This window comes from Artemia sp. Qi Xiang Cuo, chromosome 8, assembly GCF_049724085.1.
Source record: "Artemia sp. Qi Xiang Cuo chromosome 8, ASM4972408v1, whole genome shotgun sequence".
In the NCBI taxonomy this organism is placed as follows: Eukaryota; Metazoa; Arthropoda; class Branchiopoda; order Anostraca; family Artemiidae; genus Artemia; species Artemia sp. Qi Xiang Cuo.
Window position 1 is genome coordinate 9,933,903 of NC_142801.1, and position 13,215 is coordinate 9,947,117.

At 34.5% G+C, this 13,215-nt stretch overlaps 1 protein-coding gene across 3 annotated transcripts in view; it reads left to right on the forward strand.

Moving 5' to 3' along the window:
* Positions 1 to 13,215, forward strand: part of LOC148949147 (transmembrane protein 62-like) — a 194,378-nt gene that overhangs the window by 124,675 nt on the left and 56,488 nt on the right. For all 3 annotated transcript variants that reach the window (XM_089092848.1, XM_089092847.1, XM_089092846.1), the window contains exons 6-7: positions 5,081 to 5,222; positions 10,502 to 10,657. In XM_089092848.1, the coding sequence (XP_088948974.1) occupies positions 5,081 to 5,222; positions 10,502 to 10,657 (298 nt within the window). The remainder of the gene's footprint in view (positions 1 to 5,080; positions 5,223 to 10,501; positions 10,658 to 13,215) is intronic.

Here is a 13,215-nt window from a genome sequence, read left to right on the forward strand (position 1 = left end):
CGGTCGCAAAGAAGATAAAATATTACTCAGATTGAGGCTTACGAATGATAATTACAACCCTAAAGTGGTTAAACTTTCTTCAAGCAGCGTGCTTCAGAATCAAATTATCGGTTGTGTTTTATCCCCTTTTTATACCCTTTATACTTGTTGTAAACATTTGCAGTTTCAAAACTGTTTCGTATTTCTCAGGGAAAATAATAAAAGATAGACATAGATAGATAGATAGATATGTCTCATATACATATAAAATATGTTGCACATGTCTCACTGGATTGGTAGGCACAACTAGTTGGACTAAAGACGATAAGCGATTTTATTATCAAACGCCTTATACGGTCATGCCGATCAGCGGCAGTTCTTGTCATAATAAAATATAAGGCACTAAACATATAAAAATCACAGCCATAGCCATCGTCATACAAATTTATACGTTGATTCGAAATATCACAGAGTCAAACTAAAACCTAAGAAATTAAATATCCAACTATCCGCAAAAAAAAAAAAAAAAAAAAAAAAAAAAAAAAAAAAAAAAAAAAAAAAAAAAAAACTCAAGTTCAAATTTCACGAAGCCGCGGACTTCCCAAAATACCGACACCAAATTTTAAACAATTCATCACGGCGTGTCGCAGGGATTATAGGGGAAAATTGTTTCGACTTAGTTTCGCAATTAAGAGGACCTTACTCTTCTAACACTCGTCTTAAATTTAGTCTCATATTTCACGCTTTGGCCTTTTTTTCAGCATTGATAGGGATGAAAAAGGTTTAGGTGACTTGGGTTTCTATATTTATGAGGAATGGTGTGCAGTGACAAGGCAAGCTTTCAGTTTGTGTGTGTAAGGGGAAGGGGGCTTCCGTGGGTAGCCATGGAGCCTCAGTATTCGCTCTATGAGCTCCTTTCATGTAAGTACAATGTCCCTGTTACCTTATGCTTTGACGAACATGGCTCCTTCAATCTCCATGCTGAGAGGATTCTTTCCCGTTGAATCGAAAAAATTTTACTTTTGACTTGTTTTTAATGCAAAACTTTTGCTTGTGGGCAATGTTATTTTTATGGACATTTTTCACATTTTTATTGACAATCTATGTTGATATTATTACATTGTAGAATCTCAAATGTTTTTTTAACAATTAATTATTGTGATTTTAATAAAAGCCATTTATTTTGAATAAAAACCATTTAATTTCTGTAAAAGTCGTTTATTTTAATAAAGCCGTTTATTTCAGTAAAAGTAATTTATTTGATTAAATAGCCATTCTTTTCAGTAAAATCCATTTATTGTAGCAAAATTATTTAAATAAAACAATTCCTTTTGATAAAAGCCATTTATTTTAATAGAATCAGTCCATTTTATGAGAGGCAATTTTTTTTTTTTTTAACGAAAGTCAGATCTTACCTGACACTATTTATTTTAATAAAGTCCAATCTGCCACAAACAGAAATATCAAAGGAAATTCTAAAAAGAAGAAATATTTGAGTGCTAGTTTCATAATTCTGTTTCATTTTCAGGTAAAACAGTGATTAAGATGGAAAATGCAAAGATGGAACTAAAAAAAATTCTAACAATTTTATTTTAATTGAAAGTAAAGATGCTATTTTGTGAAGGCCGAAGGCCCAGTCTGCTTGCGATCTAGCCTGACTAAAGCGAGGGCTATCAAAAGGCCGGCGGAGGCGGTTTTCGGTAGACAGAGAGTCCGCCAAGCGGGCTCTTATATCTAGTTGCATTATAGATTTGTTGGGCGTCGTAATTGAGTGTAAAGTGGGGTAAATGCTGGCGGGATCTTCCCTCCTGAGGCGAAATATTTGTCCAGTATGCAAAACCTCTATACAATTATTTGTTTTTCTTTTAGTTTCTTAACATTTCTAAAAAAAATACTGTCTGCGCCCAGTATCCATAAACTTGAAGTATCTTTTTTTGTTTTTCTATTTTTTTGTTTTTCTATTTTGATCCCAAGGAATATTTCGGTACCATACTAGTATATACAAGGAATTTATTTCGGGGAGAGGCAAAGTTTGTCAAAGCCGACAAATTATGTAAAATTAAAGAAAATCATGGAGATATTGTTAGAAAGGGGGAGGGCCTTATTTCCCTTTCTTCTCAACCCTAAACGTCTTCCGCTGCGTTTTTTTTGTGACAAATAAACGCTCAAATGGGGATAAGTCCATTTATTAGAGAGTGAAAACAGGTTTACAAGTCTGGATATTTTGACCAAATATACAGCAAAAAAGATAATTTGAATGAATATTTCGGCCCTATTTCCAAGGACCGTCTTCAGAAAAACAAAAATATATAAAAGAAGAAAGACTCACAACAACATGCGAGCAATAAAACTAAAATGCAAAATTTATCTGCATATCAGTAATGTATATTAATAATATTGCTATATGTATCAAGACCATATCCAGGGGGATTGAAAACGTAACAGATGTGTGTAAACAAATATTGATGCGTTTTGTAAGATTTCTTTTTTGTGTATAACTAACTGGCTGTTATAATCCTCGTTTTCTCTCTTCTTTGCGATTTTGTGTTTTGTAAAATAATGTGTGGATATATATGGCCAGCAAGCAATTTACAGCTAATCTGAATACAGCTCATGCAAAGAACAGAACTGTCCTATTTGGAAATATAATAGAGACAGAAAATAATTTTATTGTCTAATAATGATTGAAACACATAAATGAAAATGGAAAAAACACTTTCTATGTAAATTTATCAAAATGAATCAATAGATCAATCAAAACTAGACAATCTAATCAATAGAAACTTGTTTGATTTTATAAAGTGAGAATTATATTGCAGGTGCTTTTTAGTTATATATTTAGTCTTGGAGGTAACACAATAGAGTTAGGGCTCTTCTATATATATAATGCAAAAATGCATTCTTTATCATTAAGTATAAAAATATATAAAAGAAGAAAGACTCACAACAACATGCGAGCAATAAAACTAAAATGCAAAATTTTTCAAAACAGTCCTGGCATCCTTACTCCAGCAAAGTTCAACCAGGACACAACCAGGTATTGTCTTCGTCGTTATTTATACATATACAGCGATCGTCATGAGCAGAAATACTAGAGCATTAAAATTAAAACCTATTAAAACTAAAATTAGAACCAGAAGTAATTATTTTGTTCTGTATAATAAGTTTTAATTTTATGATTTAGTATTTCTGCTCCTGACCATCGTTGTATATGTGGTCGAAATATCCAGACTTTTGTATCTGTTTCACTGTCCAATAAATAAACTTATCCCCATTTGAACGTTTATTTGTTCGTTATAGAAAGGCAGTGTGGTCGTGGAAAGAAATACCTAATTTAAGGTATTACGTCGAAAACACATTTTTTTTCTTTTGGTGCGGAACGGCTTATTCTCGGCACATATAGCAAAAATACTGGGATTTTTAGATTCAGCTGGTCCATTCCATCTGTTAAAAGGCATGGTAAAACTAAAAACATGGGATTTGGTAAAAATCTCTTTTTTTTCACATGTACTTTTTCCAACGGCTCTTGAATAATTTCAGAGTGGTCGTCTAGCCATCATGAAATTTGAACTTTCTGCAAAAACCAACGCAGTTTGACGGAAAGCATAAAAATCACTAATTTTGCGCAAAACACGGCTCTTTGAACCAATGGTTGCACCGTCAGTATATTATAATGAATATATTTTAGTTAATATACCATGAAACTATAATTTCTGCACAGTAGTTGTGATAATATAGAAAATCTTCATGTGAAAAAGGACAAATTTTAATTTTATATGCACATATATACACAATTGTGTATATATATAATATACAAACATATATAAACAATCCCATCTTTAAATGACAATTTGGAAGACTTAATATTTTGCATATATGGGAGAAGCAAAAACTTAAGAATACCATAGATACTAAATAACGTTATTTTAAGCGATCTTCATGCGTTCTATCCTTATGGATTGAATGCTCCTGCTACTACTACTAATGAAAACTGATTGCCATACCAAGCCACGTGGTGCCAACACACCTGGGCTAACTGTTTTCCCACTCCAATTCATTCAGAGTTTCAACTTTTATTCCCTTCCATGGAGCTCCAATCTCCTTTAAATCTTTTCTTATAACCTCTACCGATCACGTTTGTAGAAGGCCTATTTTTTACTTACATCTATCATTCTTCATCGGAAAAACGGCACCTAGCCACATTAAGCTTTCTTTCGTTATCACACAATAAAGGGTGACCGAACTGTACTTCATATTTAGCTTATTGTTTAATTTACGGTTAGTCAAAAGAGTACCTAAAATTATCCTTAAACAATTCGCCAGGAGAATATTTACCACACCTTCCTCAACCTTTCGAAGTGCTAGCTCTTCATAGCTATTTCGATCACTTGATGCTGTTGCCATGGCTTTCAGTATTTTAATTTTAGCTGGCAGAGTTATCTTCCTGTTCTCCCAAACTCTTTTCAACTCCGAAAAAAATTGTCCTTTGGCTGTTCTTTTTTTACATCTTGTCTTATCCATTTGATCAATTTTCAAGTTGCCAAATATCATCTCTTCACCCTCGTTTGCTCATAGTCTAACCATTTTATCATTGAGTTTCAGACCTGTTTTTGCTGCAAAAACTTCCGAAGAAAAATTGATTTTGCTAACATTTTTGTATAGGGTACTTAGGTCATCTGCGTAATTCAAGCCTAGAGAATTTTACCTTCCTATTTTTTACTACATTCTCTTTAGCTTTTCCCTGGCTCCTCAGGACGAAGTCCGTCAAATAATCGACATAAACATGTATAGGGTACAACCCCTCTTAACTCCTAACTTGAATGTTTGGTCGCTCATGGTCCTGGTTTATGTATATAATAATGTAGCGTGTCTTGTTTTCTTTCCGTTTTCTTTTCACTTTGCTTTTCCAAGTGTTTGTATTGCGGGTAACAAATAAATTACCTTAATAAATATCATATAAATTATATAAATTATTAATTTTTAAGTATCATCATTATATTAAAAATATCATAAATTATCATATAAATTGTATATACATATACATATATATATATTTTATATATAAATTATATAAAATTCTTATCTTTTGGTATTCTTATAGGAATGAGAGAACTAATGAAAGATGGAATGGCTTACTTGAATGGGCATCTTCATACCTTTTTTATGATGGTTCCCAAGATGCATACTCTTCACCATTCTGGTCTTATGGAGCTCGAACTAGGAGACTGGAAAGATCATAGAATGTATGTTCATGCTTATTTTGAGACTTGACAGTAACTTACTTTGAACCCTTTTGGAGCTAATTGTGTGGAAAGCAGAAACTATAGATTAACATTGTATCGTGACTGTTAAGATAAGAAACTTTCCGTTATTTTACTGGGTTAATATTTCACACAAAAGAATCAATCAGGCTTTAAAAAAGGAGTTCTCACCACTGCAGGAATTTTGTTCTCACTGCTGTTGCTAGTGCTGTGGCCAGGGTATCTCACTTGAATCCATAAAGGGGAGAGGGGGGAGGTTAAGGTAGGCATAACCGAGCGACGTTTCTAAACTTGCGGAAAAGGAATTGAAATTGAAATTAAGTTATATGTATGCCTACGTTGCTGAGGACGACAGTCATGTTTATTCACAGTGAAAAAAATAATGTTAACACTGTTGGTTTTCTAACCACTGATAGACACCAACTTTTTAGGTGAATACTTGTTTCCATTTTTGGCGAAGGGTATTTAGGTAGGTTAAGCCGACTGTTAAGCCGAAAAGCAGACTGTTAAGCCATTGGAGAAATGCCCCTCCTTGTCTCCAATACAGAAACTTTAAAAATTGAAGGACTGAAAAACACCAAACCCTCAACTGCCATCACTATTGGCTGTCTTACAACCGCTAGACACCAAAGGTTGAAGTTAAGGACCCACTCTTGGCAGTTGAAGGAAGACTTCAAATATGGAAATTGAGTGAAAGGTGTACCTGGGGGGGGGAATTCTCCCCTTATCTCAAATATGGAAACTTAGCTGTTCTCCCTGCTGAAGAATATTCAGCATCAGGCGGCAATTTCCCTTCAAAACAGACCGGCTGTAATTTTAAAGTGTCTCTTCTCTATAAGTTCGGGAAACAACACTCAGACACGTATATCGAAAGACCTACATTTGATTTGTGACTACATTGTATAACAGTTAAGGGAGAAGTCATTGAGCATGAATTGAATGTGCTAATGTGAAAGAGGGTATCCGAGACCCATTCGATACCCTTATCATTTCGTGAGCCTCAGCGTCGGCTAATAACCTCAAAAAGACAATTAATAAATTTTCCAGATTTTAAATCTGAATATATCTCCGGCCCAAAACATGAAAAGTTAAATGGCTTTTCTAAGATTTCCGGAAAAGTAGCCGTCGGATTTTAGTTTCATGTCGTTTGCTTGGGTCTCTTATCCATGCTCTACAAGTTATGGCAAGACCACCTAATCAGTTCTAAATAGTTGGGCACACAAACTAAAACAGTTTATAATGGACGAAATAGGTTGATTCTTTAAGGTACCACATCGTCTTTGAAACGTGACTCATACAGTGCCGCAATTTATCAAAACAGGGTTGCCAGTGACAGTTTAGACTGATCAAAAGACCCAACAGGAATTTGTTGCGCCAGAGATTGCGGCTCGTCGTGAGTCTAGATTTGTTGCTCAGTATTAGTTAACCGGTTTGTAAAAAGAGGGGCTATTTATCTCTCCAGAAATAAGGAAGAGTGTGATTGGCATGCGAAAATACCTCACTAAAGTAAACCAATGGCATATTTTTAACGTAGAAGTATGGGTCAGTAACCTTGAAATTAGGGGTTAGGGGGGAAAAGAGAAAAGTAGGCAACCTTTAAATCAATGTATTAATATCAAAGAGAAAAAGAAATATTACTGCCATTGACTTCTGTGTTAAAAAGTGTGCTTTAATTCTTTTTTTTTTTGTAACGTCTATTGTCACATTTTTCCTAGCGAATCCTCTTATTCCTTAAGTGTATGTCTTGAATACACTTATACAATAATAGTACTAGTCATCAACTCCAAGCCACAGCTGCTCATGGCTCTAAACACGCTTCTGCGTGAAGCTGCCAAGACAGGACTATCCATTAACTTGAAGATGACGAAAGTCATGGTAGTGCAGCCGATAATTCTAATTACTTGGTCACCGGAAACCAAATCGAAATGGTTGACCACTTCACTTATCTTGGTTCTATTATGTCATCGGATGGCTGAATCGACAGTGAAGTGGCTGCCTTCGTGGCCAAAGCCTCTGCCGTCTTCGGTAGACCGAACCATATTTGGAAGAAGCCAATGATCAAACGAGCTACCAAAATGAAGATCCTTGGAGGATCAGTCTATTCGATCCTGCTACACGGAGCTGAAACTTGGCCTACAACTGCAGCTTTCCAGCGCCGTCTCAACACTTCAATTAAGTGGCTTCGGACAATCGAGGGAATCCGATGGACAGACTTTGTCAGCAACGACCGCCTAAGTTGTATGACTTCCCAGTCACCTTTGTCACATCTGGTTGCCCAGCGGATACTTCGTTGGTTTGGACATCTTTTGCGATTGCCTGATTCTTTGCAACTTTGAACCAACTAGTAGTGGCTGGAAGTGTTCAAAAGGAAGATCCGAGTTCCAGTGGAGTGATAGTCTTGGGAATATCCTGGACCAAGCTAGAATTTTGCTGTCTGATGCAGAGGCCCTTGCTGCCGACCACCCCACGTGGAGAAGGCTGGCGACGATCTCAACGCCACCCCTGCAGGAGGGTTAAGTAGGTAAAGCAAGTATGTCTCGAATGGAAACAAAGAAGCCACGCCTTTTTACCCGTTTTATAGTCAGCCAGGGTATTTTTACCACTTTTCGAGCTAATTTTGAGCCGGTAAATAGAATGCAAAACCTGATTGTTTTTTTTTGTATGAAATATTAAACAAGTAAAAAGACGGAGAGTTTGTGAGTCACAACATTTTTTACAATTAATCTCTTTCTTTCTCTGTGTTTATATATATATATATATATTTATAACGAAAAAATAGTAAAAAAGAGAAAAACGAGGATTATACAAGCCAGTGAAAAATGTGGACTAAAATGCAATTGAATTATCTAAAGGACATAATTTTTTGGGATAATTGAATTATTCCAGAATTGAAGTATCTGAAGGACATTTTGTTTTGCAATGGATATCCCATCAAGTTACTGGAATCCATCATAGAAAAAAGACAAAAAAAGGCAGAAAAATATTCATCATCTCCACAACCTCCAACGGATATCATCCCTTTAGTGGGTGATAAGAAAGTCTTTACTGTTTTGCCCTATTTTCCCAAATTAGGTGACAAATTGCAAAGAATTCTAAAGAACATAACTTAAATGTCACCTTCAAAAATTATAATAAAATTCAGAACTATTTTAACAGCGGCAAAGACAAAACGAGCCCTATTTTGGGCAGTGGTGTTTATAGGGTTCCATGTTCTTGCGGCTGTTTCTATGTTGGAAGAACCCACCAGCAATTGGGGGAGATATTGTTGAAACATAGGTCCTCAATCGACAAAGCTATGGAGCTACGCCAAAGGCCTGAGACTTTTGATTCCGCCTTGGCTCAACATGTGTATGACAACCCGCACCATTTCGTTTTATTCGATAACACCTCCATTATGTTCGCGTCCTGTTAAAGGTCGCGTCCAAGTTTTCAGGGAGGCAGTTGAGATAAAAAAAAAGTACATTCACCGAAAGGTAGCTATCAATATAGACACGGGAGAAACCTATTTAAGCCCCATTTATAATGAACTAATTAATTGTGATCGTTTTTACTTAAATAAAAAAATCACATTTTGCAACCTATTCTAATCTCTGATGATGTTTTCCCTGGAAAGCGTTTAGCTTTTAAAAACGTTCTTTATAAATAAAAATATTGAATTCCCATTCCGTACTGTATTTTTTTATTTAGTTACCCTTTCACCGTTACATGGAAAGGGTCGTCAAATTTTAGTTGTGTTTTTTTTTAAGGTTTGAAATTTTTTTTATAGTATCCTTGGATTTTTATTAGTAATTTTTATGTTATTATCGTGCACTGAGGACGGTCAAGCGGAGGTCTTGACCGAAATATTTGCATTTTTAGTCCACATTTTTCACTGGCTTGTATAATCCTCTTTCACTTTTTTACTATTTTTTGTTTTATCATGAATAGCCAGTTTGGTTATATATATATATATATATATATATATATATATATATATATATATATATATATATATATATATATATATATATATATATATATATATATATATATATATATATATATATATATATATATATATATATATATATATATATGTATTGTTTCACCAGCTGACAGTAAGACCTATCTTAATTGGCGTACTCTGTTTAGCGGGAACGCTAAGAACTGCTTTTGGGAATTTTTTAAGTGTTTTTCTTTCCTGCAGGATTCAATATATTTAGAATCAGTGTAAAAGACAGAGTCCTTAAGGATATGTTGTTATCAAAAACTTTTTTTTAGAATTCCGGTTTCTATTGACAAATATCGTTCCTTCCTTACCTACTGTTTCAGTTTGACTTTACCTTTCCTACCATAAACAGTATGACTTTAGATAAAGAACGACGTATTTCAATGAAGTTGTGTCTTTATGAACGTCTTTATTTGTAAATTTATTCTATCAAAAACACCTTATTTTGAATGGTTAAGGAATATGCTCCCTCTGAAACAAGCAATTTTGCGACTAGCCTGCTGCTGTAACTTTCACCAAAAGGAGAAGATAATTTTATGATTTCACTGGTTTCATTAGTAGAAAGATCTATCCATTCATCTAGACAGAATTTTTATATTACTTCGTCATTTTGTTAAAGAAGATTCTAAAGCAGGGCTGAATCTAGGGGGGGATAGGGGGCAAGCACCCCGGGAGAGGGGGGACAAAACAAGCTTAAATTTTAATATATTTGGGCAAAAACTGTAACATTTACAGTATTCATGAGGCGGCAGGGGGCGGCAAAGTCTACATTTGCCCCTCCCCCCCTGAGAAAAAACCTAACTCTGGCTCTGTTTTAAAGTGGCTAATGAAACAAATAAAGGTTCAAGTGGGGATAAGTTCTTTTATTAGACAGTGAAAACAGATACGAAAAAATATTGACAAAATAAAGTACCCTACGTGGCTGATAAAATAAGAGAATTGTCCACTTTTCAACGATGTTCAATCAATTTTAAACTTATTTTTTTTATAAAACCCTCTACACCAAAACGCTGCACACCGAGTCTCAAAATTTAATTTGGTAGATGGATAGAATCTCAGCTATGGAGTGATAGTTAAATTATCGTCTGTTAATGATAAATCAAAACTGCAGGAGAGCAGAAACTTTTAATACCGAAACATGCACAGATACTTTAAACATCACAATTCTTATTAAAAATTTGCTCTTGAATTTTTTTCTTTTTTTGTTTATGTGAAATTATACATTTTAGATACTATTAGTTGTGCTAAATATGGGCCTTATTTTAAATTTTAGCTATAGAATTCTGGCAATAGACAATGGTCTGTTCAGTTTTGTTGATCTCCGGGTGCATGATTGGCCAGCTATATTGATCACGAATCCCAAGGATTCAATGTATATGCAGCCAACAAAAGAACCCCTTTGGAAGATGGCCAACTCAACCCATATACGGTAGGCTGTTTCTTTAATCGTTCCCAGTATCCCAGTTTCTTTATTTATCTAGAATCAATAACTCGAAAGCATGTTTTTTGTGCCACTTTAAGTTGCAGTATTTTAAGCTGACCTAAACGGTTTCTTACAAAGATTTAATGTCTTAATATTTAATTGCTTTCTAATATTTTCTAATATGTTAAGCAATATTTCATCTTGATCTACTGGGTGTCTTAGAAAAATTGATTGCCTTCTAGGATTCTTAGATGTTTTCCAAAGATGAGATTGCATTCGATGATAATATTACTACTGCTGCTACTCATTGTAGCACCAAGCCTTGGGACGGCGACAAAGCTGTGTACATCACCCCACTTTGTGCAGAGCTTAACTCTTTACTTTCTCCTATAAACTACAAATTCTCTTAAGACATTTCGTTCTCTATTTGAGAATGACTAGCTCATATGGATGGCAAAAAAGTAAGATAAGACGACTAGCCCATATATATAGGACGACTAGCCAATATGGACAGGCTTGGGGAGGGGGGGAGGTTTACAAAAAAACTTAAAAACGCATCAATTTTTTTTTTTATTCATTGTTGTTACGTTTTTACGGGTCGGACAAACATTTGGGGGGAGGGGGAGTCGAACCCCTTAATATACCCAACCCCCTGGATACGGCAATGCATATAAATGACAAGAAAGTAGGATCTTTGACAATCTATCTTTCTTCATTCGTGGAATATTGCCTAGCCATCTTAGCCTTTCTTTCATTATAGCAATAGGAGCCGGGATCGAACCACATATTTCGTACAGCATATCCCCGAACTGGGTGGGGGGGGGGCGTTGTAAGGAGGAATTTAAGACAATTTTGAACCCCCTGGGAGGGTGTAAAGAAGGAGGCTTTAAATAGATTGGGATTGAGGAGGAGCTTAGCTATGCTATCCTCAGGCTTGGTGCTACAGTGAGATGTTAGTAGTAGTAGTAGTTATGATTTGAAGTAAGTTGAGTGCCTTGTTTTGTATATTTAAATGCTTTCTAATATTTTAACTAATATTTTAAGTTGACCTGCACTTTAAAATATTGATTGCTTTTTTTGTGTGTGTTTGTTCGCATCGTTTCCATTGCGACATTTTCTTCCTTTTTTCTTTCTTTTTTCTTGTTTATATTGAATTATATGTCCTACCTCAATCTAAAAGTAAAATTGTTTTGAGTAAGGCAAATTCTTATTCATACAAATTATTATAACAAAATTTCCACTCTAGCCAATGGAGAGCAGAGATTGATGCCATAGAACATAACAGCCAAATAACCAGTTCATTACCATAAGTTTATAGAATATAAGGAAATTCATAAAACATAAGATAAAAAGAGAAAAAGGAGAGTGGAGTTTTGAAAGGCCAACGAAGATACTGGATGAAACAAAACGGATATTTCAGGAGGGTAACTGCCTCCCTTCTTCAGCGTTACAAAAGAAAGTCACAAAGAAACATGTTCACATTTTTATGAGCAAAAAAACGAACGGAAGTAACCGGATAAAAGTAAAAAACAAAATAAACAACGTGGAAAGCAAAAAGAAAATATAAACGTTCAAATTGGAGAAATTAAAAGACCTAGCAATGCGTAAAAAAAAAACAAATAAAATAAAAATTTACAGAACTAAAAGCCAAACAACCTAACTCAAAAGCAAGCCACTCACCAAAATCAACGACTAACAGTAAACAATATCCTCGTTAGTTTCTATTTTGTTTTTTATTCTTTTTTATGGCAGGCCAATGTGGTTTACGAAATTATCTGCATAAAATAAAATAAAGGCTACAAAGTAATACATCTAAAAATAAGAACAAATCAAGAAAAGAAGCAGCAAAAAGGAAAAAAAGAAGAAAGAGTAAAGAAACGCTTCGACAACAAATAATCTTCAAAAAGCATTCTTTTTTTATTGAGGAACGATTCTTAGGAATTCTTTGCAAATTTATTAAAATTTAATAAGTTCATAAAATAAATACCTTTACTAAATTTATTTGCAACAAAGGAGATGCGGCACTTTATTGAAAAACAAAGGAATGTGGCAAAATCATATAGCTCTGTATGTTTTCAGTTTAAAATCTTTTACCTTCAACAGGATAGCATCACTATCCTGTTTTAAGTTTCTGAATAAACTTCAGAAAATGCATCACTATCCTGTTTTAAGCTTCTGAATGAACTTAAGCAAATGCATCACTATCCTGTTTTAAGCTTCTGAATAAACTTAAGCAAATGCATCACTATCCTGTTTTAAGCTTCTGAATAAACTTCAGCAAATGCATCACTATCCTGTTTTAAGCTTCTGAATAAACTTCAGCAAATGCATCACTATCCTGTTTTAAGCTTCTGAATGAACTTCAGCAAATGCATCACTATCCTGTTTTAAGCTTCTGAATGAACTTAAGCAAATGCATCACTATCCTGTTTTAAGCTTCTGAATAAACTTAAGCAAATGCATCACTATCCTGTTTTAAGCTTCTGAATAAACTTCAGCAAATGCATCACTATCCTGTTTTAAGCTACTGAATGAACTTAAGCAAATGCATCACTATCCTGTTT